This window comes from Myiozetetes cayanensis, unplaced genomic scaffold, assembly GCF_022539395.1.
Source record: "Myiozetetes cayanensis isolate MyiCay16 unplaced genomic scaffold, myiCay2020 scf41, whole genome shotgun sequence".
NCBI classification, from domain to species: Eukaryota; Metazoa; Chordata; class Aves; order Passeriformes; family Tyrannidae; genus Myiozetetes; species Myiozetetes cayanensis.
Genome location: NW_026087643.1, coordinates 499,391 through 523,569, shown reverse-complemented (window position 1 = coordinate 523,569; position 24,179 = coordinate 499,391). Strand labels below are relative to the sequence as shown.

General features: G+C 63.8%; 4 protein-coding genes across 5 annotated transcripts; 3 read left to right on the top strand and 1 right to left on the bottom strand.

Moving 5' to 3' along the window:
- Positions 1–8: 8 nt before the first annotated feature.
- Positions 9–4,057, bottom strand: LOC126647875 (ras-related protein Rab-13-like). The gene is given in 14 exon segments (XM_050330459.1): positions 9–364; positions 492–571; positions 731–816; positions 995–1,029; positions 1,946–2,025; positions 2,118–2,168; positions 2,280–2,320; positions 2,323–2,344; positions 2,692–2,705; positions 2,708–2,780; positions 2,868–2,945; positions 3,045–3,105; positions 3,230–3,290; positions 3,877–4,057. Coding segments are annotated over 14 exon segments (963 nt in total). The 5' UTR covers positions 4,001–4,057; the 3' UTR covers positions 9–207.
- A 328-nt stretch (positions 4,058–4,385) lies between these two features.
- RPS27 (ribosomal protein S27) lies at positions 4,386–5,783 on the top strand. Its single transcript, XM_050330503.1, has 4 exons — positions 4,386–4,469; positions 4,720–4,828; positions 5,158–5,268; positions 5,660–5,783. The coding sequence occupies exons 1-4, from the start codon at positions 4,464–4,466 to the stop codon at positions 5,686–5,688; spliced, it is 255 nt and encodes an 84-aa protein (XP_050186460.1). The 5' UTR covers positions 4,386–4,463; the 3' UTR covers positions 5,689–5,783.
- Positions 5,784–6,482: 699 nt separating this feature from the next.
- CTSS (cathepsin S) lies at positions 6,483–11,702 on the top strand. 2 transcript variants are annotated; one of them, XM_050330457.1, is made up of 8 exons: positions 6,483–6,603; positions 6,997–7,178; positions 7,595–7,717; positions 8,031–8,180; positions 8,544–8,768; positions 9,732–9,897; positions 10,502–10,604; positions 11,473–11,702. In XM_050330457.1, exons 2-8 carry the CDS (start codon positions 7,047–7,049, stop codon positions 11,570–11,572), a joined length of 999 nt encoding a protein of 332 aa, XP_050186414.1. In that variant the 5' UTR covers positions 6,483–6,603; positions 6,997–7,046; the 3' UTR covers positions 11,573–11,702. The 2 variants fall into 2 exon arrangements, with proteins under 2 accessions (XP_050186414.1, XP_050186413.1); XM_050330456.1 differs by having other exon boundaries at positions 6,528–6,546.
- Positions 11,703–18,000: 6,298 nt separating this feature from the next.
- Positions 18,001–24,065, top strand: LOC126647877 (V-set and immunoglobulin domain-containing protein 8-like). The gene is made up of 7 exons (XM_050330461.1): positions 18,001–18,049; positions 19,148–19,323; positions 20,061–20,262; positions 20,380–20,544; positions 22,001–22,123; positions 22,610–22,763; positions 23,885–24,065. Exons 1-7 carry the CDS (start codon positions 18,001–18,003, stop codon positions 24,063–24,065), a joined length of 1,050 nt encoding a protein of 349 aa, XP_050186418.1.
- The last annotated feature ends 114 nt before the right edge of the window (positions 24,066–24,179 follow it).

The following is a 24,179-nucleotide window of genomic DNA, read 5'->3' as shown; positions in this document are numbered from 1 at the left end:
TGACAAAAACCGGGATCTGTCCCAAGGACCAGCATTTATTCCAGGGTGGGATCCTGGGACCCCCGGGATGGGATCCTGGGACCCCCCAGGGTGGGATCCCGGGGCAGATCCCAGCGGGGAAGGGGATCCCCGAGAGAAGAGCTGCGATGATGCTCCCCGGGGGGGATTCCCGAGGGGATTCCCGAGGCAGGAGCTGCAGCCGGGGGCTCAGATGGACTCGATCTGCTTTCGGACCTTCTCCCGGGCTCTCCGGTCGAGCTCCCGCTGCCGCAGCACCACGAGCGCCGCGGCCGCCGCCGCCACGGCCAGCGCCGAGCCCACGAAACGCCAGAAGCGCCGCGACTCCCGCGCGGCCGAGCGGCAGCTGAGGGAGCGACACAGGGAGGGGGCGTTCCGGGAGGGAGCCCGCGGGAATTCTCAGTCCCGCCCCCTGCGTGAGAATTCCAGACCTCGCTCCCGTGGGAATTCCCGAGCCCCCCGCCGACACTCACCTCTTGAACTCCTCCCGCTGGGACGTGGGGCAGCTGATCCTCTCGATGAAGCCGGTGGGGGCACAGTCCGGGAGGGTCTTCTGAGGGCAGGGAGAGACCCCCGAGTGAGACCCAAAGTTCTCCCTCCCCATGCGGGAGGGCCCCGACTCCACTGGATCCTTCAGGGTAAGGAGGGGGGATCCCCTGCCCCCCGGTTAGGGTTCCCACCAGCCCGGTTGGGGGGTCCCAGCCCCGCTCACCATCTGGAATTCCGAACACGGGGCACATTCCTGGGCCACCACGAACTGCTCCACCCGCCAGCACGGCGTGGCCACCGCGGGGCTCGCTGCGGGGAGAGGGACAGGTCAGGGGGGACCGGACAGAGCCCCCAGACCCTGGATCGAGATCCCCAGCCCGGCTCCGCTTCGAGCCTCCCGGGACCCAACCGAGCCCAGCCCAGCCCGGCCCCCCAGACCCCCGAACCCCCCGGGACCGGACAGAGCCCCCCAGACACCCGCGCTCACCGGGCCGCTCCTCGATCGCCGCCGCCGCCGCCGGGCTGTGGGCACAGAGGAGCCGCCGTGAGGGCCCCGTTGCGGCCCCGGCCCCTCCGAATCCCCCGGGACCCTCCCACAACCCCCGGCCCCGCTCACCGCAGCCCGCCCAGCACCGCGCTCAGCACCGCCAGCAGCGCCGCGGGGCCCATCGCGGCGCCGGGAACCGCCCGGGATCCTCCGGAACCCCCGGGATCCCCGGAACCCCCCGGGATCCCCCGGGATCCTCCGGGAATCACCGGGACGACCCGGCCGGACCCCGCCGCTCCACCGGCGCCGCCATCTTGGACCGCGGGGTCTGCCGGGAACGAAAGGGCGGGGCTGGACGGAGGCGCAACCAATGGGAGCGGAGAGTTTGCTCTTGGGGGCGTGGCTTGAACGAGAAAGCGGGGCTGTCAATACATGTGGGCGTGGCCTTTGATGTGAGACGCGGGATGGGGCGTGGCTTAATCTGCATATGCAATGAGGAGGCGTGGCCTAATGCCAGCTTTGGTGTTTGTGGGCGTGTTTTCATCTGGGCGTGTCCTTTTCAAATGAGTGGGCGTGGCCTTGGTGGATATACTATAAAGAGGCGTGGCTTACAGACGGGGCGGGGCGCATCGCAATAATTTACAGTATGGGCGTGGTTTTACGGCGATGGGCGTGGTCTCCCATCAAATTTGGTGTGCGGGGGCGTGGCCTCACGCCCACCCCCCTCGCTTCCTTTCCCCACTCCCCCCCAATTCCTGATCCCCCCCAGTTCCCGACCCCAAAGACACTCCGGAGCCGGGACAAGGCACAGCGGGGCTTTATGGCACGAGGAGGAGTGGGGGGGGGGAGCCCCAAACCCCCCCAAAAAACCCCCCCGGGTCCCCCCAGAGAGGCGCCCGCGCTGCCCCGGGGCCTTCCCAGGGGGGTCCCAGGGGGGTCCCGAGCCCCTACCCCAGGGAGCATCTCCCGCCGGCCTTTTTGGGGGCTCCGGGCTCCAGCAGGGCCCTGGTGCTGCTGCTGCTGCCGGGGGGCTGCGGGGACAGGGGGTCAGGCTGGGGTGGGGGCACAGGGGGTCCTCTCCTGCCCCCCTCTCACCCCCAAACCCCACCCCGGCCCCACTCACGCCTTTCCGGAAGGATTTGTGCAGGATATCCCGGGCCAGCGTCCGGAACGCCTGGGGGAGGAAAGGGGTGGTTGGGGGTCCACTGCCTTTGAGGGGGTCCCAGTGCCTTTAGGGGTGCAGACCCCCCTCTGGGACCCTCCCTGACCCCCCAGACCCCCTCACCTCCTCCACGTTCTCGCTGGACTTGGCGCTGGTCTCGAAGAGCGAATCCCGTGTTCCTTGGCCAGCTGAGGGACCAGGACCCCCTGTGACCCCCTGAACCCACAAAGACCTCCCCAACCCCTCCAGTGACCTCCCCCAACCCCCTTAGTCCTGTGTGGTCCCTTCAAACCTCCCCAGCCCCACAGGACCCCCAGTGCCATGAGACCCCCAAGCCCCACAGAGCCCCCCAATCCCAACCCTAAGAACCCCCACAGACGCCCACAGACCCCCCAGCCCCACAGATCCCCCCAGCTCCCCAAGAGCCCCCAATCCCAGCCCCAGGGACCCCTCCCAGCCCCACAGACCCCTCCCAGCCCCAGGACCACCCCCAGCCCCTCCCAGCCCCAGGGACCACCCCCAGCCCCCTCCCCACCTTCTGGGCCGCCTCCTCCGCACTTTCCTCCTGCTCTCCATGTCGCTCTTGTTGCCGAGGAGGAGCCGCTCGACCCCCGCCGAGGCGTTCTGGGGGTGGGGGGACAACAAAACACGGGCAGGACCCCCTCCGGACACCCCCTCGCCCACCCCCAGCCCATCCCACCCCCAAATCACCTCCTGGATGCTCTTCATCCAGCCCTGGATGTTCTCGAAGGATTTCTGGTCCGTGATGTCGTACACCAGGATGATGCCCTGTCGGTCAAGGGGGGGGTCAGGACCCCCAGCCTGCGGGTTTAGGGGGTGGTCTGAGCCCCCCAGGGCCTCCCCCACCCTGATCCCACCCATCCATACCACAGCTCCTCGGTAATAGGCCGTGGTGATGGTTTTGAAGCGCTCCTGCCCCGCCGTGTCCCTGCGGAGAAAGGAGGCATTTGGGGGGATTTTGGGAGGTTTGGGGGGGATTTAGGGGGTTTGGGGGGATTTAGGGGGTCCCAGAGACACCCCCCCCTCAGACCTTCCTGCCCCCCAAGACTCACCAGATCTGCAGTTTGATCTTCTTGCCATCGATGTCCACGGTCCGGATCTTGAAGTCGATCCCTGGGGTGGGGGGGAAATGGGAGAGGGGGACAGAACTGGACCCCTCCCAGTGCTCCCAGTGCTCCCAGTAACCAGCTGGCACCCGGGAAAGGGGGGTTCTGGGAGGGGGTCCCCGGTCGAAGGGGTCCCATCAGGGTGTTCCAGGGGGGGTTACAGGGTGGGGGGTCCCGGGGGATTCCAGGGGGTCCCAACTGGGGGGTCCCAGCAAATCCCAGGAGTCCTGGGGTGGGGGTCCTGGGAATCCTGGGGTGTCTCATTAGGGGTGCCGGGGGTCCCAGGGTTGTAGGTCCAAGTCGGGGGGGTCCCGGGGTGAGCAGTCCCGGTGGATCCCAGAGTGGGGGTCCCAGTTCGGGGGTCTCGGGGGAGGAAGGTCCCATTGAGGGGTCCCGAGGGGTCCCAGAGTGGTGGATCCCAGAGGGGGTCCCAGGGTGGTGGGTCCCAGTCCGGGAGGGTCCTGGGTGGGGGTCCGGTGGGTCCCAGAGTGGGGGTCCCACTGGAGGGTCCTGGGGTGGGTGCTCCCGGTAAATCCCGGCGGGTCCCAGCTGGGGGGGGGTCCCGCGGGGGGGTCCCGGGGGTCGGCACTGACCGATGGTGGAGATGTAGGTGCTGCTGAAGTCGTTCTCGGCGAAGCGGATGACGAGGCAGGTCTTGCCCACGCCGCTGTCCCCGATCAGCAGCAGCTTGAAGAGGTGGTCGTAGGCCTTGGCCATGGCCCCCGCCGCCGCCCGCCGCCACCGGGGCCGGCCCGGCCCCCCCCGGGCGGGGCCTGCCCGGGACCGGCCCTCCCCGTGACATCACGGACCCGTGACGTCACACCGGGATCGCCTGACGTCACGAAACGGCGAGACCTTCCCACGATGGCGGGGACACGACGACCTTCCCAACATGGCGGCGACGGAACGACCTTCTCAATATGGCGGAAACAACCAAACGACCAATTTAAAGGATGAAAGAGAATGGCTGCAACGCGAAGGACCTTCCCGTGGTGACGGAAACATTAACGACCAGCCCAAATGGTGGCGTTATAAACGACCTCCCCAATATGGCGGTAAAACACCCCTCACACCGCCACCCCAAGATGGCGGCGCTTCCGCCCCTGGGGCCGCCCCGCAGCGGAAATGGCGGCACCGGGGCCAGGCCCGTCCCTTTCCGGCCCCTCACGCCGCCGCCGCCATGCCCGTGAGTGCGGCCCGCCCGCCCCGCGCTCCCCGCGCCCGCCGCCAGCGCGGCCTCGCGCCCGCCGCGCCCGCCCGGGGACAGCGAGCTCTGGGGAGGGGGCTGGGAGGCGGCGGGGCCGGGGGCGCAGGGCGAGCGGGGTGAGCGGTGAAGGGAGGGGGGGGATGACAAGATGGCGGCCTGAGGGGCCGTTGGGGGGCGGGGGGGTGCGCGATGCGCTGAGCGAGTTCCGACCCCCGCCGTGTCCCCGCAGCTCGCCAAGGACCTGCTGCACCCGTCCCCCGAGGAGGAGAAGCGCAAGCACAAGAAGAAGCGGCTGGTGCAGAGCCCCAACTCCTATTTCATGGACGTCAAGTGCCCCGGTGGGCACCGCGGGCCCTGCGTGGTCCCTCCTCGGGTCCCTCCACCCCCTTCGTGTGTCCCGCTGTCCCCTCCGTGTTTCTTCCGGTGTCCTGGTGTCTTTCCCTGTTTTTTGGTGTTTTTTTCTTTTCCCCCAGGAGCGTCCCCCGGTGTCCCGGCCCCTTTCTCTCCACGTGTCCCTCCGTGTGCCCCGGGGTCCCTGCGTGTCCCTCTCCGTGTCCCTCTCCGTGTCTCCCCCGTGTCCCCCCTGCTGTCCCCTGCCCCGGTGTCCCCCCCCTCCGCTCCCGGTATTCCCTAACTGTCCATAATTCCCATTTTTTCCCCCCTCCAGGCTGTTATAAGATCACCACCGTGTTCAGCCACGCCCAGACCGTGGTGCTCTGCGTGGGCTGCTCCACGGTGCTGTGCCAGCCCACGGGGGGCAAGGCCCGGCTCACCGAGGGTGGGTGACACCCCTGGAACCCTTGGGGGGGCTCAGGGACCCTGGGGGAGGGCTGGGAATCCCGGTGGGATGGGGGAATGTGGGAATGCGGTGCTGTGCAGGGTGGGGAGGGGGCTGGGGGGGAGCTTGGAATCCCTGGATGGGCATGGAATCTTTATGGAATCCTGGGTGGGGGGTCCATTCCCACCTCCTGGGTGGTTTGTGGGACCCCCCAGGGTGGGCTCAGAACCCTTGGAAAAGGGGGTCGGAATTCCAGAGGGGGCTTGGAATGTTGGGAGGGGCTTTGTGTGACCCCTTTGGGGGTGGGGGGTCGGGGGTTGGAATTGGGGCGGTTTTTGGGGATGGGAGGCCTGGAATTGCCGTTCCCAACGGGATTTGGTCCCCCCTCCAGGCTGCTCGTTCCGGAGGAAGCAGCACTGAGGGTCCCGGGATGCCGACGGAGATGGGAATTCCGCCCGGTCCCTGCAGCCCCTCCCGCCTCCCACCAATAAATTTTGGATAAAACACCCATAAAAGGGCCCGTGCTGGTTCTTGGCTCCGCATGGATGATGGGATTTGGGAATGGGGGGCTGGGGAAGGAATTCCAGCCCTGGGTGGTGGGGGTTATCCAGGGATTTTGTGGCTGGACATCCCTGGAAGTGTCCGAGGCCGGGTGGGAATTGCCCTGGGGATGATCCATCAGGTCCCTCCCTTCCCAAACCGTTCCATGATTCCCGAGGGATCTTCCCCGTTCCATGATTCCCGAGGAACCTTTCCTTTCCCAAACCATTCCATGATTCCCGAGGGACCTTTCCCTTCCCAAACCATTCCCGAGGAATCCCAGTGCAGGTGGTGCCGCGACCACCCCGAGGTGGGACAAAATTCCAGAACTCCGGAACGGGAATTCCGGGTGGAAAAGCCCTTCCCGGGCCCGGGTTTAATGGGAATAACTGGGAATATCCGCATCTCCCACGCCGCTCCAAGCCCGGCCCCATCCACGTTTTCCCCCACCGAAAAGGGAATAAACCGGGATATTTCCCAGGTTCTGACTCCGGGGCTGGGGGTTCATCCCCCTTTTCCTTGGGAGCCTCATCCCGGATTTCTGGGCTCCTGGAAGGGCGACCCTTCCCCTCCCCCTTCCCCTCCCTCCCCCCTCGTGTTTTTTTGGGGCGCCGGCAGCGAAACCGAAAATCGGGGCTTTCGGTTCCTCCTTCCCGCATTTCCTGGCTCGTGATTTTCTCCCGTGGTGCCTCTGCCGGACATTCCCGGCCGATCCCGGAGCCTCATCCCCCTCTCCAGGTGGGGGCTGGAATTCGGAGTCCCCTCCCCTCCCTCCCCCCGGAACAGCTTTTTGAGGTAATTTGAGAGGTTTTTTGGGGTGTTTTCACCGCCCCCCCTCCCCCCCCCAGCCCGGAGCGCTTTGAGGAAGTCAAAAAAAACTCCGGGAAAAGCGGCTTTGGATCCGTCTTATCCCGAATCTCCCACCTGGATGGTGGGGAGAAAAACTGGGAATTCGGGGGGGAGGGGGTTATATTTATATTTTTTTTAGGGACAGGTTTGTCCCGGGAGGGTCCCCCGGGGCGGGGCGGGGCGGTTCCCACAAAGGGGTTGGCTCCGGGATTGTCCCCTCCAGGGGATCCAGGGAATTTCGGGATGCGTGTCCGGGCGGGTCGGGATGTTGTCACCTGCCTTGTCCAGACGGGATCGGTCACCCAGGGGTCATTCCCGGCTTTGGGATCGCTCTCCCAGGGGTCATTCCCGGCTCCCAGCCCTCCTCCCGTCCCGCTCCGCATCCCGGGATGGAGCCCTTGGCTCCCGTCGCCTTCCTGGCCCTGCTGGGGGTGGCCCTGGGAATTCCCGATCCCGACCCCGCCCTGGATCGGCACTGGGAGCTCTGGAAAAAAACCTACGGCAAGGAATATCGGCACCAGGTGGGGAGAACGGCCCGGGAATGACACCTGGGAATGTTCGGGGGGTCCAGGGAGTCCTGGGAATGTCCTGGGGTGGGGGGTCCTGGGAATGTTCTTTGGGGGGTGGGGGTCCAGGGGTATCCCAGGGGTATCCAGGGGTGTCCTGGGATGAACTGGGGTGTCCTGGGAATGGTCCCAGGGGTGTTCTGGGCACGTCTTGGCGGTGTCCCAGGATTTCCAGGGGGTCCAGGGGTATCCTGGAAGTGTCCCAGGGCTGTTCCAGGTGTATCCCAGCTGTATCCAGAGGTGTTCCCCCATCAGGGGAAGATCCAGGGGCTCCCTGGGGATGATCCCACTGGGATTCCCTTTACTGGAGGGGGATGGGGGGGTTTGGGGGGGCTGTCCCAGGGCCTCAGGAAGCCCCTCTGGAATTCCAGGAGGAGGATTCGCTCCGTCGGGCGACCTGGGAGAAGAACCTGCGGCTGGTGACGCTCCACAACCTGGAGCATTCCCTGGGAATGCACTCCTACAGCCTGGGAATGAACCACCTGGGGGACATGGTGGGTGCGGGGGGCGCCTCTGGAATTCCCAGGGAGGCGGGGGGGGATTTTCCTGGGATACCCCAGCGGGTCTGGGGTGGATCCCGGCCGGAATTCCACCAGGAAAGAACTCCCTGAGGTGGCATTCCAGGGATTTTGTGGGGGGGAGGGCTGGATTTGAGCCCCGTTTTCCCTTTGCCACACGGGAATCACCCCTAAAAAAACCAAGGATTTCAGGATTCCCCAGCTCGGGATTCCCAATCCCCCAGTCGGGAGGGATTCCTGGAGGGTGGGAATCAGCAGCTGGAATTGTTTTTCCCCCCCCTTTTCCCAGACCAGTGAGGAGGTGGCAGCTCTGCTGACGGGGCTGAGGGTGGCTCCTCATCCCAGGGGGGTCTCGGCATTCCCGCCCCGGCCCCTCGGGGACATCCCGGAGGAGATGGATTGGCGGGAGAAGGGATGCGTCACCGAGGTCAAGAACCAGGTGAGCCCCTCCCGGGAGCCTCCAGGAATTCCCAGATCCTGAACCTTCTCCAGGAATTCTCAGATCCTGAACCTTCTCCATTCCGAGATCCTGAACCTTCTCCCGGATCCTGAACCTTCTCCATTCCCAGATCCTGAACCTTCTCCTGGAATTCCCAGATCCTGAACCTTCTCCAGATCCTGAACCTTCTCCATTCCCAGATCCCGAACCTTCTCCCAGATCCTGAACCTTCTCCTAGATCCTGAACCTTGTCCATTCCCAGATCCCGAACCTTCTCCCAGATCCCGAACCTTCTCCCAGACCCCGAGCCCTCCCCAGGAATCCCCGGGATCATCCCCTGATCCCTCCCCGTGCCTCCCCCAGGGCGCCTGCGGCTCCTGCTGGGCCTTCAGCGCGGTGGGAGCGCTGGAGGCGCAGGTGAAGCTGAAAACCGGGAATTTGGTGTCCCTGAGCGCCCAGAACCTGGTGGATTGCTCCGGGATGTACGGGAACATGGGCTGCTCCGGGGGCTTCATGACCGAGGCCTTCCAGTACATCATCGACAACCACGGCATCGAGTCCGAGCAGTCCTATCCCTACACGGCCCAGGTGGGAAGGGCGGCATTCCCGGGAATCCCCCCTGCTTCCCTTTGGCTCCGGATCCGGAGCCTTCCCCGGGGGAAGTTTGGGAGTGTTTTGACGGAGCGGGAGCTGGGATTCCTGCGGGGCTGTTGCGCCATTTCTTGGGCAAACGAGCCGGAGGGGAGGGGAAGAAGTGGGTCAGGAGCCTCTGGAAAACACAAGCCAGGGAATGTGGGTCAGGGCAGCCGCTCAGCCCGAGGGAAAAGTGGGAATTGACTCCCCCAAACGTGGAGAGACGGAGGGAAAAGCTGCTGTTCCCGCTGTCCGGAGGGAATGGGAAGAGGTTGTGGATGGGGAGGGTGAGGATGGAGCTCCAGGGAAGGGGTTGGATAAGGATGGAGCTCCAGGGAAGGGGTTGGATGAGGATGAAGCTCCAGGGAAGGGGAGGATAAGGATGGAGCTCCAAGGAATGGTTTGGATAAGGATGAAGCTCCAAGGAAGGGGTTGGATAAGGATGAAGCTCCAAGGAAAGGTTTGGATAAGGATGAAGCTCCAAGGAAAGGTTTGGATGAGGATGGAGCTCCAGGGAAGGGGAGGATAAGGATGGAGCTCCAGGGAATGCTTTGGATGAGGATGGAGCTCCAGGGAAGGGGTTGGATAAGGATGAAGCTCCAGGGAAGGGGTTGGATAAGGATGAAACTCCAGGGAAGGGTTTGGATGAGGATGGAACTCCAAGGAAATGTTTGGACACCGCTGGAGCCTCGTGCTGGTTCCTCTTGGGATCGGGAGGGCAAACCCAACCCCGGGGAAACGCTGGGAACGTCAGGTTTTTTTTTTTTCTGGGGGTAAAAACACCGGGATCAGGATCAGCTCACCCGCCAATCCCAACAAATCACCCGGGGTGGGGCAGGGGGTAAAACCCGGAGCCTGAAGGGGCGAGGGGGGGGTTCCCTCATTCCCTCATTCCCTCATTCCCGGAATTCCCGGCAGAACGGGACGTGCCGCTACAACGCCTCTGCCAGCGCCGCCTCCTGCTCCCGCTACGTGGAGCTGCCCCCGGGGGACGAGGCCGCCCTCAGGGACGCCGTGGCCACCGCCGGGCCCGTGGCCGTGGCCATCGACGCCACCCGGCCCACCTTCTTCCTGTACCGCGCCGGTGAGCGGGCTACGGCGGGAATGGCGCGGGAATGACGCAGGAATGATGCGGGAATGATGCGGGAATGGAGGGAATGGAGGGGTTGGAAGGGCGGAGCGGGATTTTGGGGTTGGGTTTTTTTTAAGGGATTTTTTTTTTTTCCCCAACCCCCTGATCCCCCCACCTGCTTCTGGTGGTCAGAGACCCTTCTGGGAAATGGGGAGTCAGGGATTTGGGAAGTTTTTAAAGGGGGTGAATTCCTGGAGGGAGGTTGGAATGGGAGGGGCTTTGGAGGCTTTGGGGCTTTTCCAACCCCGTGATCCCGTGGTGGGACAAACCCCACCTTCTCCTCCTGACTTTCCACCCCTGGAGACCTCCTGGGAAACCGGGAATCAGGGGGAATTTGGGAAATTTGGGGGTTGATTCCTGGACAGAGAGGCTGGAACTGGAGGGATTTTAAGTCACTGGGGACTCTTCCACCCCAACCTGATGGGACAACCCCACCTTCTCCTGCCCTTCCACCCCGGGACCTTCTGGGAAATCGGGAACTGGGGGGGATTTTGGGGAAGTTTGGGGGTTTATTCCTGGAATGGGTGCCAGAATTCCCGGTTTTCCCTCCCCCCAGGGGTGTACGACGACCCCCAGTGCACGCAGGAGGTGAACCACGGGGTGCTGGTGGTGGGATACGGATCCCTGGACAACAAGGAATACTGGCTGGTGAAGAACAGGTGAGTCCACGGGGCAATCCCGGAATATTCCCGCCTGGCAGGGACCCACAGGGAGCAGAGTCCCATTCCCAGCCCTGGACACCCCCCAAAATCCACCCCCCCCCATCCCTCAGGTGCTCCTTGAGCTCTTGGAACACGCAGGGGGTTGGGATGTTGATCCGTAACGTCCCTCCCGATCCAACCCCTTCCGTAATTCCATGATTTTTCCGCCTGGAATCGCCCAGACCCGCCTGGATGTGGCACTTCCAGGGCCACAATTCCCTGCTGGGGGGAACGGGGTGGTCCTGGAGAGCTTTTCCAACCCCAACAGGCCCCTCATTCCCTGAATCCCACCGGCTTCCCGGCTGGAATGAGGCTCCTTTTTCCCCATCCTGGAGCTCTTTCCCAACTCCATCCCACGACTCCACGATTCCATGGGCTCATTCCGTGACTCCACAAGGCTCCATAACCCTATTCCACGATTCCATCGGCTCATTCCACGATTCCGTTGGCTCATTCCACGATTCCATTGGCTCACTCCATGATTCCTTAATCCATTCCATGATTCCATTGGCTCATTCCATGATTCCATTGGCTCATTCCATGATTCCATTGGCTCACTCCATGATTCCTTAACCCATTCCATGATTCCAATGACTCATTCCATGATTCCATAACCCATTCTATGACTCCACAACCCCATCCCACAATTCCACAACCCCATCCCACAATTCCACAACCCCATCCCACTCTTCCACAACCCCATCCCACCTCTTCACCCCTCCCTCCTTCCCGACCCCCCCCCGCTCCCCGTCCCAGCCGTCGGTGAATCCGGGATAAAAAGCGGGAATTGAGGTTTTTTCTGCCTGTTCCTGCCCGGTTCCCGGAGCTGGGGGGTTTGGTTTGGAGACTCGGGATACATCCGGATGGCCCGGAACGCTTCCAACCGCTGCGGCATCGCCAGCTACGCCTCCTATCCCGTCATTTAGATGGATCCTGACGCTCCTGCCCGGGATTCTTCTGCTTCCAGGGGCCTTTCCCGACCGTGGCTCCCGGGTTGGGGCCGTCGGAGACCTGGGAATGCTGGGAGGGAATGATGGGAGAGAGGGGGGAGTGGGAATGGTGGTGAGAGGGGTCCGGGGGAGGGGCTTGGGGTGGGAAAAGGGGATTGGGAGGGTGGAGGGAGGGGGTGGGACAGGGATGGTGGGGATGGGATACAGGGATTGGGATACAGGGATTGGGATACAGGGATAACAGGGATAATGGGGATTGGATGCAAGGATTGGGATACAGGGATGGGAAACAGGGATAACAGGGATGGGATACAGGGATTGGGATACAGGGATTGGGATACAGGGATGGGAAATTGGGATAACAGGGATAACAGGGATGGGAAACAGGGATAATGGGGATGGGAAACAGGGATAACAGGGATAATGGGGATGGGATGCAGGGATTGGGATATAGGGATGGGAAACAGGGATGGGATACAGGGATGGGATGCAGGGATAATGAGAATGGGAAACAGGGATTGGGATAATGGCATGGGAAATAGGGATAACAAGGATGGGAAACAGGGATGGGAAACAGGGATAACAGGGATGGAAAACAGGGATAATGGGGATGGGATACAGGGAATGGATACAGGGGTGGGAAACAGGGATAACAGGGATGGAATACAGGGATAACAGGGATGGGATACAGGGAATGGACACAGGGATGGAAAACAGGGATTGGAAACAGGGATAACAGGGATTAGACACAGGGATTGGACACAAGGATAACGGGAATGGGAAACAGGGATAGCAGGGATTGGAAACAGGGATTGGACCCAGGGATCTCAGGGATCAGCCACAGGGATCTCAGGGATCGTGGGATCCTCCCTCTGGATGAGCAGGGAGCTGCTGCCACCCCGCTGGAATTGCAGATATTCCTTGGAAAATAAAAGGCTGCATTCGCTGGCTGGAAACCTCTGATGGTTGGGTGTGAACATCTGGATAAAATTCCCCCTCAAAATCCAATATTTGGATATAAAAATCCCATAATTGGATGGGAATATTTGGAGATATCCCCCCAAAAATCCCACGTGCCCGGAGCGGCTCCAGGACTTCGGATCCGGGCTGGGAGGGGCTGGAATTCCAGGGAAAACAGCGCCAGGTGGCAGCACCGGGACGAGCACCAGTCCGGCCGCACTGGGAGGACTGGTTCCAGGCGCTGCTCCCAGTTCGGGTCACTCCGGGCTGATTCCCGATGGATTTTCCAGAGTTTTTGGGTGGTGGAGAAACCCCTGAGGCTCGTCCGGCCCTTCCCACCCCTCCCCTTTTCCCACCGTCCCAGGGCCGGGGGCGGCTTTGGGGCTGCTTCAGGAATTTGGGGCTGCTTCAGATTTTGGGATCAATTCAGCCTTTTGGGGCTGGTTCAGGATTTGGGGCTGATTCAGATTTTGGGATCAATTCAGCCTTTTGGGATCAATTCAGCCTTTTGGGACCACCCCCTGGGGCTCTGCCCTCCAATCAGGAACAAACCCAGGACCCCCCAAAGCATCTCCAGGGACCTCACCCGACTCTGTGCCCGAGCCCTGGAGGGTTTTGGGGTCACTGCCCCACCCTAAAAACCTCAGACCCCAAATCCTCCCCAAACCAACCCATAAACCCCCCCCTCCAGGCAGAGCCAGCTGCCCCTGCCCCCCAAAACGTGCCAAGCTCTGCCTCCCCCACCCCAAAAATCTCCCGGGGGGGCAGCAGGGCCGTGTTTTTCCCCACCAGGGGCTGGTTTGGGGTGAACTTGAGGAACCCCGGCCCTAATTAGGGCAGCTCCTCGTTAGGAACCCGCAATGCCAGACCAGAACAGGGCCATTAGTCCAATTTGGCCTCCTTTTGACCTCCCAAATTTTGGCTTCAGAGTCCTTTGGGGTGTGGGGGGGGTGAGGGCTGGGCTTTGTTTCCTGTTTGGGACTTTTGGGGTGTCCTGACATCACCTGCTGGGTGGGGTTTGGGCTCTTTTTGGGGAGGGGGGAATGGCAGGAATGGTTTGGGGTTGGTTTGGGTTTTGGGGCTGGTTCAGGTTTTGGGATCAATTCAGCCTTTTGGGGTTGGTTCAGCTTTTGGGGCTTTTTCAGCCTTTTGAGGTCAGTTGAGGTTTTGAAGCAGGTTCAGCTTTTTGGGGCTGGTCCAGGAATTTGGGGCAGGTTCAGGTCTTGGGGTTGGTTCAGTTTTGGGACCAATTCAGCCTTTTGGGACCAATTCAGCCTTTTGGGGCAGGCTCAGCATTTGGGGCTGGTCCAGGAATTTGGGGTAGATCCAGGAATTTGGGGTAGATTCAGGAATTTGGGGCAGGTTCAGGAATTTGGGGCAGGTTCAGGAATTTGGGGCAGGTTGGGGAATTTGGGGCAGGTTCAGGTCTTGGGGCTGGTTCAGCTTTTGGGACCGACTCACCCTTTTGGGGCTGGTTCAGCTTTTGGAACCAACTCACCCTTTTGGGGCCGATTCATCCTTCCTTTCCCAATCCTGCCTCCCCCCCCTCCCCATTTCCCCTCCGGCCGCAGCTCCAGCTGAATCCGAGTGTTTGTGCCTGCAGAATTCCTGAAAATCCAGCCCTGGCCGGCCCCCTCCTCCCCCCCAAAAAAAACAAAACCACGAGGCCACCTCATTACGTTTATTAGGGCCGTTCTTCCCGGGCGTCCTGGAATGCCAAGCCGCGCTGCTGCTGCTGCCCAGGGATCATTATTCAGGAATCCCTTCATATTCACCGAGGGGCGGATGAAAAGGGTGACACACAAACAACAATGAGTAAATTCTTACTCCTCGTCTTCAAAGCGCTGCTGCTGCTGCCCCTTTTTGGGGTTAATGCCCTCCTGCCCCGGCGTCACCATGGAACCTGAGTAATCCCGGGGAGTCATTAAAGTCCTCGGGAAAAAAAAAAAACCAAACCCAAACAACAACCGGTTAATTATCCGCATTTTTACAGCCGGGGAAATGGGGGCAGCGGCGGCTTCGGTGATTTCCTCCCGACCACAGCCTGAGTCACCCCCGGGAAGGAGGGGGGAGAAGGGGGAGCCCCAGCCTCGGGGATTCCAGGAGGATTCCAGGAGGATTCCAGGGCGCTGGAGCAAAGCCCGAGCCTGGGCAGGTTGAGGGGGGGAGAAAAACTTCCCAAATCCTTCCCTGGGAAAGGCACGTGGGGCTGAAACCCTCCCAGCCTTTGGATCTTTGGGGCTGAACGTTCTGGGGGGTGTGGGGGGGGGGGATTTGGGGGTGTTCCAGGAGATCCTGCCCGTCCATCCCCATTCCAGCCCACCCTGGTGCCACTTTCACTCCCTGTTTCCCATTCCTGCCACCCCCCAAATCCGGCAGAGCTGGAATTCCATCCTGGATGGATCCAGGAATCCCATATTTGTTGGATCCAGGAATTCCATACTGGTTGGATCCAGGAATCCCACTCTGGTGGTACCCAGGAATTCCATGCTGGAGGATCCAGGAATCCCATACTTGTTGGATCCAGGAATTCCATACTGGTTGGATTCAGGAATTCCACTCTGGTGGTCCAGGAGTCCCACTGTGTACCGGAATCCCATACTTGTTGGATCCAGGAATTCCATACTGGATGGATCCAGGAATCCCACTCTGGTGGTACCAAGGAGTCCCATACTGGTTGTACCCAGGAATTCCATCCTGGTTAGATCCAGGAATCCCACTCTGGTTGTACCCAGGAATCCCACCCTGGTCTCCACAAATCCCACCCTGGTCATGCCCAGGAATCCTGCCCTGGTCTCCACAAATCCCACTCTGGTTGTACCAGATCCCACCCTGGTATCCAACCCCCCCTCGCTGTTTGTTTTCCACCCTCCCCATCCCGGGGTTGCAGGGAGTGACCCTCTCAGGGCACGGGGGTGCCCCCTTGTCCTGTCCCCAAACCCCCCCAGGACAGGGCTGGCCCCAGCCCTGGCAGTGCCATCCTGTCACCACCGTGTCACCCGTGGGTGACACCTCCCTGGGGGGGCAAAGCAGAGGCAGCAGATGATGCAAACAGGGAAGGAAAAAAAAATAAATCCAGGGAGAGGGGGATGGGGATTGGCAGCTCCCGAGGGTTGGGAGCCTCGGGATCCACAGGAGTGGCTCTGATTAATTCTTGGAGCAGCTGGAAAACAAGGGAAAGGCTGGGCCGGGGCAGGGGACAGCGTGGGGACACTGTGGGGAGCCTGCCCATCTGTCCATCTGCCCATCTGTCCATCTGTCCATCTGCCCATCTGCCCATCTGTCCATCCCAGTGTCCTTTCCCAGTGTCCATCCCAGTGCCCAAGTCCAGTATCCATCCCTGACATTTATCCCAGTGTCCATCCCAATGTCCATCCCAGTGTCCATCCCCAATGTCCATCCCAGTGTCCATCCTGGTGTCCATCCCAATGGCCATTCCCAGTGCCCATGTCCAGTGTCCATCCCAATGTCCATCCTGGTGTCCATCCCAGTATCCATTCCCAGTGTCCATCCCAATGTTCATCCCCAGTTCCCACTCCCCGGTGTCCATCTGTCCATCCCAGTGCCCATCCCAGTGTCCATCCCAGTGTCCATCTCCAATGTCCATCCCAATGTCCATCCTGGTGTCCATCCCAGTGTCCATCCCAGTGTCCATCCCAATGTCCATCCCAGTGTCCATCCCAGTGTCCATCCCAGTGTCCTTTCCCAGTGTCCATCCCAGTGTCCATCCCAATGTCCATCCCAGTATCCATTTCCAGTGTCCTTTCCCAGTGTCCATCCCAGTGTCCATCCCAGCACCGTGGGCCGAGCCCCGTTCCATCCCCATCCCCATCCCGGCCCCGTTCCCGTTCCAGCCCTGTCCCCATCAGGGTCCCCCAGGGCCCCCAAATGCCGGACGCTGCCCCGCACGTGCCGGGCCGGCCCCGGGTCCCGGGCAGGGCTGAGGCCGAGCCGTGAGCTCAGCCCAGAACTGGAGCAGCCCTGCTGGCCTGGGGGGGTTTGGCCGTGCCGGGCAGGGCGGCGGGGCCGGCTCGGCCAGTCCGGGAACCTTCCGGAAGGACCGAGAGCGGCCCCGGGGCAGAGCCGGGCTGGGATGGGACGGGATGGGATGGGGATGGGATGGATGGGGATGGGATGGGGACAGGGACATGGCATTGGGGAGGGGGGCACGGCACGGAGAGGGGGTCCCAGCCCAGGGTAGGAGCTCAGCCCCTCAAGGCCCTGGGCAGGAACAGCCATCCTAGGTGGGTGCTGTGACCCCCCCGGGGCACTTGGGGGGGATTTGGGATCTGACTGGGGGTGCACCATGTCCCTGTGTGTCCCTGTGTGTCCCCACATCCCACTCTCATGGGTGTCCATGTCCCTGTGTCCCCACATCCCACCCTCATGGGTGCCCATGTCCCTGTGTCCCTGTGTCCCTGTGTCCCTGTGTCCCCACATCCCACCCTCATGGGTGCCCATGTCCCTGTGTCCCTGTGTCCCCACTCTCATGGGTGTCCATGTCCCAGTGTCCCCATGTCCCCGTGTCCCCACATCCCCACCCTCATGGCTGCCACCTCTCCTGGGTGACCTCAAGGGACATGAGCAGGGACAGTGTCCCTGACAGTGGCTTCCCACGGGGCTGAGCCCCCCTGGTGTGACCCCAACCCCTGCTACTGAGAGTCCCTGTCCCAGCTCCTCCATCCATCCCTGTCCCAGCTCTTCCATCCCCTGCTGTGTTCCTGTCCCAAATCCTCCATCCATCCACCCACCCATCCATCCATCCATCCATCCATCCATCCATCCATCCATCCATCCATCCACCCATCCATCCATCCATCCATCCCTCCCTCTCCCAGTTCCTCCATCCCCTGTCCCTGTCCCTGTCCCAGTCCCAGTCCCAGCCTGTCCCCATCCCCATCCCCATCCCCATCCCCGAGCCATGACCCTTGGGCTCTGTGGGTTCTGTGCCCGCCATCCCAGGGGGCAGGTCCAGAGGAGGGATCTGCTGGGATTTAAAGAGGGATCCACTGGGATTTAAAGAGGGATCCGCTGGATTTAAGCTCCAGCCACACCTTTAAGCTCTCCCAGCTGTGCCCACCTCCCAGCCCAGAATCCCTCCGTGCTCCCCGGGGCTGCTCCTTGGGGCTTTCCCCTGTGCCCACCCCGGCCCCGAGCCCACCCCATCCCGCCCTGGGGGTGCCGGGGGGGGTGAGGAGGGGTCTGTCCCCCCCCCGTGCCGGGCTGGCCGCGCTCCCGCAGCCCGGCCGTGCCTTAATTAGGGGGTAGGAGCGGAGCGAGGGGTGGCATCGACGCACAGCTCGGAGCCACTCACTCATGCCAAAGGCATCCGCCCCACGGGGAGGAGCGCCCCGCCACAGCGTGTAAAAGGGCCCCGCGCGGCCCCGGCGCTCGGAGCCTTCCTCTTCATCCTCCTCCTCCTCCTCCGCACGGCTGCAGCGGCAATGGCAGGGCACGGCGCCAGCCTGCTCCTGCTCCTCGGGGTCCTGCCAGGTACGGGCCGGGCGCCCGGGCTGCGTCCCGGGGCTCGGGGTGGATCCCGGGGCTCAGCATGGATCCCGGTGCTCGGGGTGGATCCCAGAACTCAGGATGGATCCCGGTGCTCAGGATGAATCCCGGCGCTCAGGATGGGTCCCGGCGCTCAGGATGGGTCCCGGTGCTCGGGATGGATCCCGGAGCTTGGAGTGGATCCGCGCTCGGGGTGGATCACGGAGCTCAGGATGAATCCTGGAGCTAAGGATGGATCCCGGCACTCAGGATGGATCCCGGAGCCTGGGGTGGATCTCGGCACTCAGGATGAATCCCGGAGCTCGGGGTGGATCTCGGTACTCAGGATGAATCCCGGAGCTCGGGATGGATCCCGATGCTCTGGATGAATCCCGGAGCTCGGGATGGATCCCGGAGCTCAGGATGGATCCCGATGCTCAGGATGAATCCCGGAGCTCAGGATGGATCCCCGCGCTCGGCTGGAGCGGGTCCTGCCCCCGCACACCTGAGCCGGGCAGGGGACACCGAGCCCGCCCCCAAATTGGCCCCCGGGACACCCACGCGGTGCTGAACGAGCCCGGGCACCCATCGCGGGGCTCTGGGGCTGCTCGAGGGGTCCCTGCCCCCCCGGGGGTGGGGTCGGGCGTCAGGTGCAGCTTGGGTCGATGGTCCTGCCCATCCTGCCCTGCAGGTTGGGGCTGCAGGCTTTGGGGGTGCCAGGGCATAGGTCGGTGCGCTGGGTCCCATCCCTGTGTCTGCTCCCCACAGCTTGGGGGCTGCAGGTTTGGGGTTCCAGGTGTGCCAGGGCACAGGTTTGGGGTGTGATGGGTCTGTACCCCATCCCTGTCCCCATCCTTGCACCCTTGCTGGCTGTGGGGTCAGAGGTGCTGTCTGGGGGTCAGGGCACACTGTGGGGTCAGAGGTGCTCTCTGTGGGATCAGGAAACCCTGTGGGGTCAGAGTTGCTGGCTGTGGGGTCAGGGCACCCTGTGGGGTCAGAGTGGGATCAGGGGGTGCCGGGCACGGGGTCAGCGGTGCCGTCTGCGGGCTGGGCGTGCCCTGGCACACAGATCTGGGGGTGCCAACCCTGCCGTTCCCCCCCCAGGCGTCCTGCAGGCCGTCCGGATCAACGGGCAGGGCCGGGAGGTTTTGTACCTGGCCAAGGGGGACTCGGTCAAGCTGGGCTGTCCCTACGTGCTGGAGCCCGAGGACAACGGCCCGCAGGGCGTGGGCATCGAGTGGATCCAGATCAACCCCGAGAGGACCGGCCCTGAGAACGTGGTGAGGATGAGGGAGGGGCCAGGAGGGGAGGGCAGGGGGGGCTGAGCGGGGGATGGAGCAGATGGAGCCCAACTGAACAGGCAGGGACAGGCAGGGAAGGAGCAGGCAGGGTTGGGATGGGGTGATGGGATGGGATGGGATGGGATGGGATGGGATGGGATGGGATGGGATGGGATGGGATGGGATGGGATGAGGATGGGATGAGGATGGGATGAGGATGGGATGAGGATGGGATGGGGGCCAGCTGAGCAGGCAGGACAGGCAGGGACAGGCAGGGCAGAGCAGGCAGGGATGAGAGGGATGGGATGGGATGGGATGGGATGGGATGGGATGAGGATGGGATGAGGATGGGATGAGGATGGGATGGGGGCCAGCTGAGCAGGCAGGGACAGGCAGGACAGGCAGGGACAGATAGGACAGGCAGGGACAGGCAGGGACAGGCAGGGACAGGCAGGGCAGGCAGGGCAGGGAAGGTCTGGCAGGGCAGGGATGAGGCAGGACCAGGAGCAGGGTCTGGGAGTGCCAGGCTGGGAAGGACCGGGCAGGGCAGGCAGGGACAGGCAGGGCAGGCAGGGCAGGGACAGTCACAGCCAGGACCAGCCAGGTAGAGGCAGGGAAAGGCAGGCACAGGCAGACACAGCCACCTGCAGGCAGCCACAGGCAGGCACCGCATCCTCCCCGCGCTCACCGCTGTCCCCCCGGGCTGTGTCCCCACCCGGGGCTGTCCCCTGGCGCAGTTCCTGTCCTACCAAGACCACCACGTGAACTACGGCAGCGGTTCGGGGCTGCAGGACCGCGTGGCCTTCGTGCAGACCGACCCGGGGCAGCACGACGCGTCCATCCGCCTGGCCGACCTGCAGGTGTCGGACACCGGCACCTACCAGTGCCGCGTCAAGAAGAACACGGTGGCCGTGCACGAGGTCATCGTCACCGTGCAAGGTGAGGGAGGGAGGGAGGAGTGTCCCCCTGTCCCCTCTGCCCCCCTGGCGGGTGAACGCCGGTGGCACCGGCGGTGTCCCCTGTCCCTGTCTGTGCTGACTGTGGCTGTCCCAGCAGAGAAACCGGCGACCCCGCAGTGCTGGAGCGAGGGGGAGCTCATCGAGGGGGGGTCGGTGCTGCTGCGCTGCTACAGCCGGGGGGGCACCTCCCCCCTGTCCTATCAGTGGGCAAAGCTGGCCGAGGGCTACGGGGGGGGCCGCCTGCCCTCGGGCACCGTCCAAGGTGGGTGAGGGACCCCCAGGGGGGGATTGTGGAGGGGTTGGGGGGTCCCTGCCCTCGGGCACCGTCCAAGGTGGGTGAGGGTCCCCCGGGGGGGGTTGGGGGGTTCCCTGCCCTCGGGCACCGTCCAAGGTGGGTGAGAGACTCCCAGGGTTGGGGTCCTGCCTCGGGCACCGTCCAAGGTGGGTGAGGGTCCCCCGGGGGCTAGGGGTCTTTGGAGGGTCCCTGCCCTCGGGCACCATCCCAGGTGGGTGCTGTGGCCATGAGGGGCTCTGGGGGTTCCTGGTTGGGGGTGCAGGTGGGGGGGGGGTGCACACAGGTAGGTGGGGTCTGGGTGTTCCCTGTGCTCCCATTCCGTGTGTTCCCGTGTCCGTGTGTGTCCATGTCTGTGTCTGTGTTCCCAATCCGTGTGTTCCCAATCCATGTTCTCCCGTGTTCCTGTGTGTTCCCAATCCGTGTGTTCCCGTGTTCCTGTGTGTTCCCAATCCGTGTGTTCCCGTGTTCCTGTGTGTTCCCAATCCATGTGTTCCCGTGTTCCTGCATGTCCCCGTGTGTTCCCGTGTGTCCATGCCCATGTGTCCATGTTTCCACATCCATGTTCTCCCATGTCCCTGTGTCCCTGTGTCCCCATGTCCAAGTGTCCCCATGTCCCCGTGTCCGTGGGTGGCCCTGTCTCTGTCCCCATGTCCCTGTGTCCCCATGTCCCCGTGTCCCTATCCCCGTGTCCGTGGGTGACCCTGTCTCTGTCCCCATGTCCCTGTGTCCCCATCCCCGTGTCCATGGGTGACCCTGTCTCTGTCCCCCCATGTCCCCTGTGTCCCCATGTCCAAGTGTCCCCATGGCCCCGTGTCCGTGGGTGACCCTGTCTCTGTCCCCATGTCCCTGTGTCCCCATGTCCCTGTGTCCCCATCCCCGTGTCCGTGGGTGGCCCTGTCTCTGTCCCCATGTCCCTGTGTCCCCATGTCCCCGTGTCCGTGGGTGACCCTGTCTCTGTCCCCATGTCCCCATCACCCGTTGTGCCCCGGCATCCGTGTGCTCCAACATCCCTGTGCTCCCATGTCCCAGTGCTTCCAGGTAGGTGGGTGTCCCCCTGTCCCCCTGTCCCCGTGTCCCCATGTCCCAAAACATCCCCTGTCCCCACATCCAGTGTGCTCCCATGTTCCTGGGTGTCCATGTCCGTGTGTCCTTGGCTGTGTGTCCCCATGTCCCTGTCACCCATGTCCCTGTGTGTCCACTGTCCCCCTGTCTCTGTGTCCATGTCCCCCTGTGTCCTTGTGTGTCCCTGTCCCTGTGTGTCCCTGTGTGTCCCCCTGTCCCTGTGTGTCCCTGTGTGTCCCTGTGTGTCCCTGTGTGTCCCCGTGTCCCCCCCCATGTCCCCCACACCCTGCCCGGGGTGGGGGGGAGCGCGGGTGCCCCCCGAGGTGACAGTGCCACCCGTGTGTGTGTCCCCCCCCCCCAGGCCGTGGCGCGGGTGACCTCCTGATCAGCAGAGTGACCCAGGTCCACGCTGGCACCTACCAGTGCCGCGTCACCAACCGCGTGGGCTACTCCGTGTGCCAGCTCACCCTGAGCCCCGCGGCCCGTGAGTGCCACCGGGGGACGAGGGACACGGGAGGGAGGAGGGGACACGGGGGGGTGCTCGGTGTGCCAGCTCAGCCTGAGCCCCGTGAGTGCCACCAGGGGGGACAAGGGACACGGGGAGGGGACAGGGTGTCCCGGGGGTGTCTCTAGGGGTGGGGTGGCACTTGTCGTGCCTCTGGGTGGCACTGGGAGGTCCCTGGTGCAGGGGGGACACCAGGGGTGTCCCGGGGGTGTCTCAGGGTGGCACTGGGGTGTCCCTGGTGCCCCGGGGGTGTCTCTGGGGTGTCCCTGGTGCCCCGGGGGTGTCCCTGGTGCCCCGGGGTTGTCTCTGGGGTGTCCCTGGTGCTGGGGGGACACCAGGGGTGGCACTGGGGTGTCCCTGGTGCCCCAGGGGTGTCCCTGGTGCCCCGGGGGTGTCCCTGGGGTGTCCCTGGTGCCCCCGGGTGCCAGGGCAGCCTTGGGCAGCCGGCGAGGCCGGCGGTGACAGGCTGTGGGGGCCCTGCAGGCGGGCGCCAGGCTGGCATCATCGTGGGCTCCATCCTGGGCTCCCTCCTCCTGCTCAGCCTGCTGGGGCTGCTCATCTGGGCCCTCATCGCCCGCTACCAGCGCAAGGAGTGCCAGCCGGCCTGCAGCGACTGCAGGTGGGCAGGGGGGGACAGGGGGGACACGGGGGGGACACGGGGCCAGCGGGCACCCTGGGGTGTCACTGGCCACCAGGGAGGGTCACTGGGCACTGCTGGGGGACTTGGGTGCTGCCAGGGACCGGTGGTGGGTGTCACCGGGTACAGGTGGGTGGCACAGGTCACTGATGGTCCCCAAGGGGTGCTGAGGGGTGGCACAGGTCACCCGTGGTCCCCAAGGGGTGCCACCAGTTCCAGGAGGGTGTCATAGGTCCCCAAGGGGTGCAGATGCGTGCCCCAGCTCCCCAGTGGGTGCTGAGGGGTGCCCCAGGTCCCCAAGGGGTGTAGATGGGTGCCCCAGGTCCCCAGTAGGTGCTGATGGGTGCCCCAGGTCACCAAGGGGTGCAGATGGGTGCCCCAGGTCACTGATGGTCCCCAAGGGGTGCAGATGGGTGTCCCAGGTCCCCAAGGGGTACAGATGGGTGTCCCAGGTCCCCGGTGGGTGCAGATGGGTGCCCCAGGTCCCCAAGGGGTGATGATGGGTACCCCAGGTCCCCAAGGGGTGCAGATGGGTACCCCAGGTCACTGATGGTCCCCAAGGGGTGCAGATGGGTGTCCCAGGTCCCCAAGGGGTACAGATGGGTGCCCCAGGTCCCCGGTGGGTGCCGAGGGGTGCCCCACGTCCCCAGTGGGTGTAGGTGGGTGTCCCAGGTCCCCAGTGGGTGCAGATGGGTGTCCCAGGTCCCCAGTGGGTGTAGGTGGGTGTCCCAGGTCCCCAAGGGGTGCAGATGGGTGTCCCAGGTCACTGATGGTCCCCAAGGGGTGCTGATGGGTGCCCCAGGTCCCTGGTAGGTGCAGATGGGTGCCCCAGGACCCCAAGGGGTGCAGATGGGTGTCCCAGGTCCCCAGTAGGTGCAGATGGGTGCCCCAGGTCCCTGGTGGACCCCAAGGGGTGCAGATGGGTGTCCCAGGTCCCCAGTAGGTACAGATGGGTGTCCCAGATCCCCAAGGGGTGCAGATGGGTGGCACATGTCACCAAGGGGTGCTGATGGGTGCCCCAGGTCCCCGGTGGGTGCCGAGGGGCGGGTGCCCGTGCCCTGACATCCCGTCCCCGCGGGTTGGTGGGGTCTCCTCCCCCTCAGGAGCAGCTCCGGGGACACGATGCCCCGCGGGGCGTGCACGGTGTGCGCCCACCAGGGCTACTCCCCGCACGGCATCAGCTACCTGCAGTGCCAGCACGGCGGCGACGGCGACGAGCGCGCGGCGGCCGCGCTGCTGTGCCAGGAGGGGCTGCGCCACCAGGTCCCCTGCCCGGGGATGTGAACAACCCCCCCCCACTGCTCCCCAAAAAACCCCCCGCGACCGACCCCGTCACACCCACCCCACCCGGGAGAGGAGGGGCCGGCCCTGCGGGAGCCACCGCGGGGTTGAGGGGTG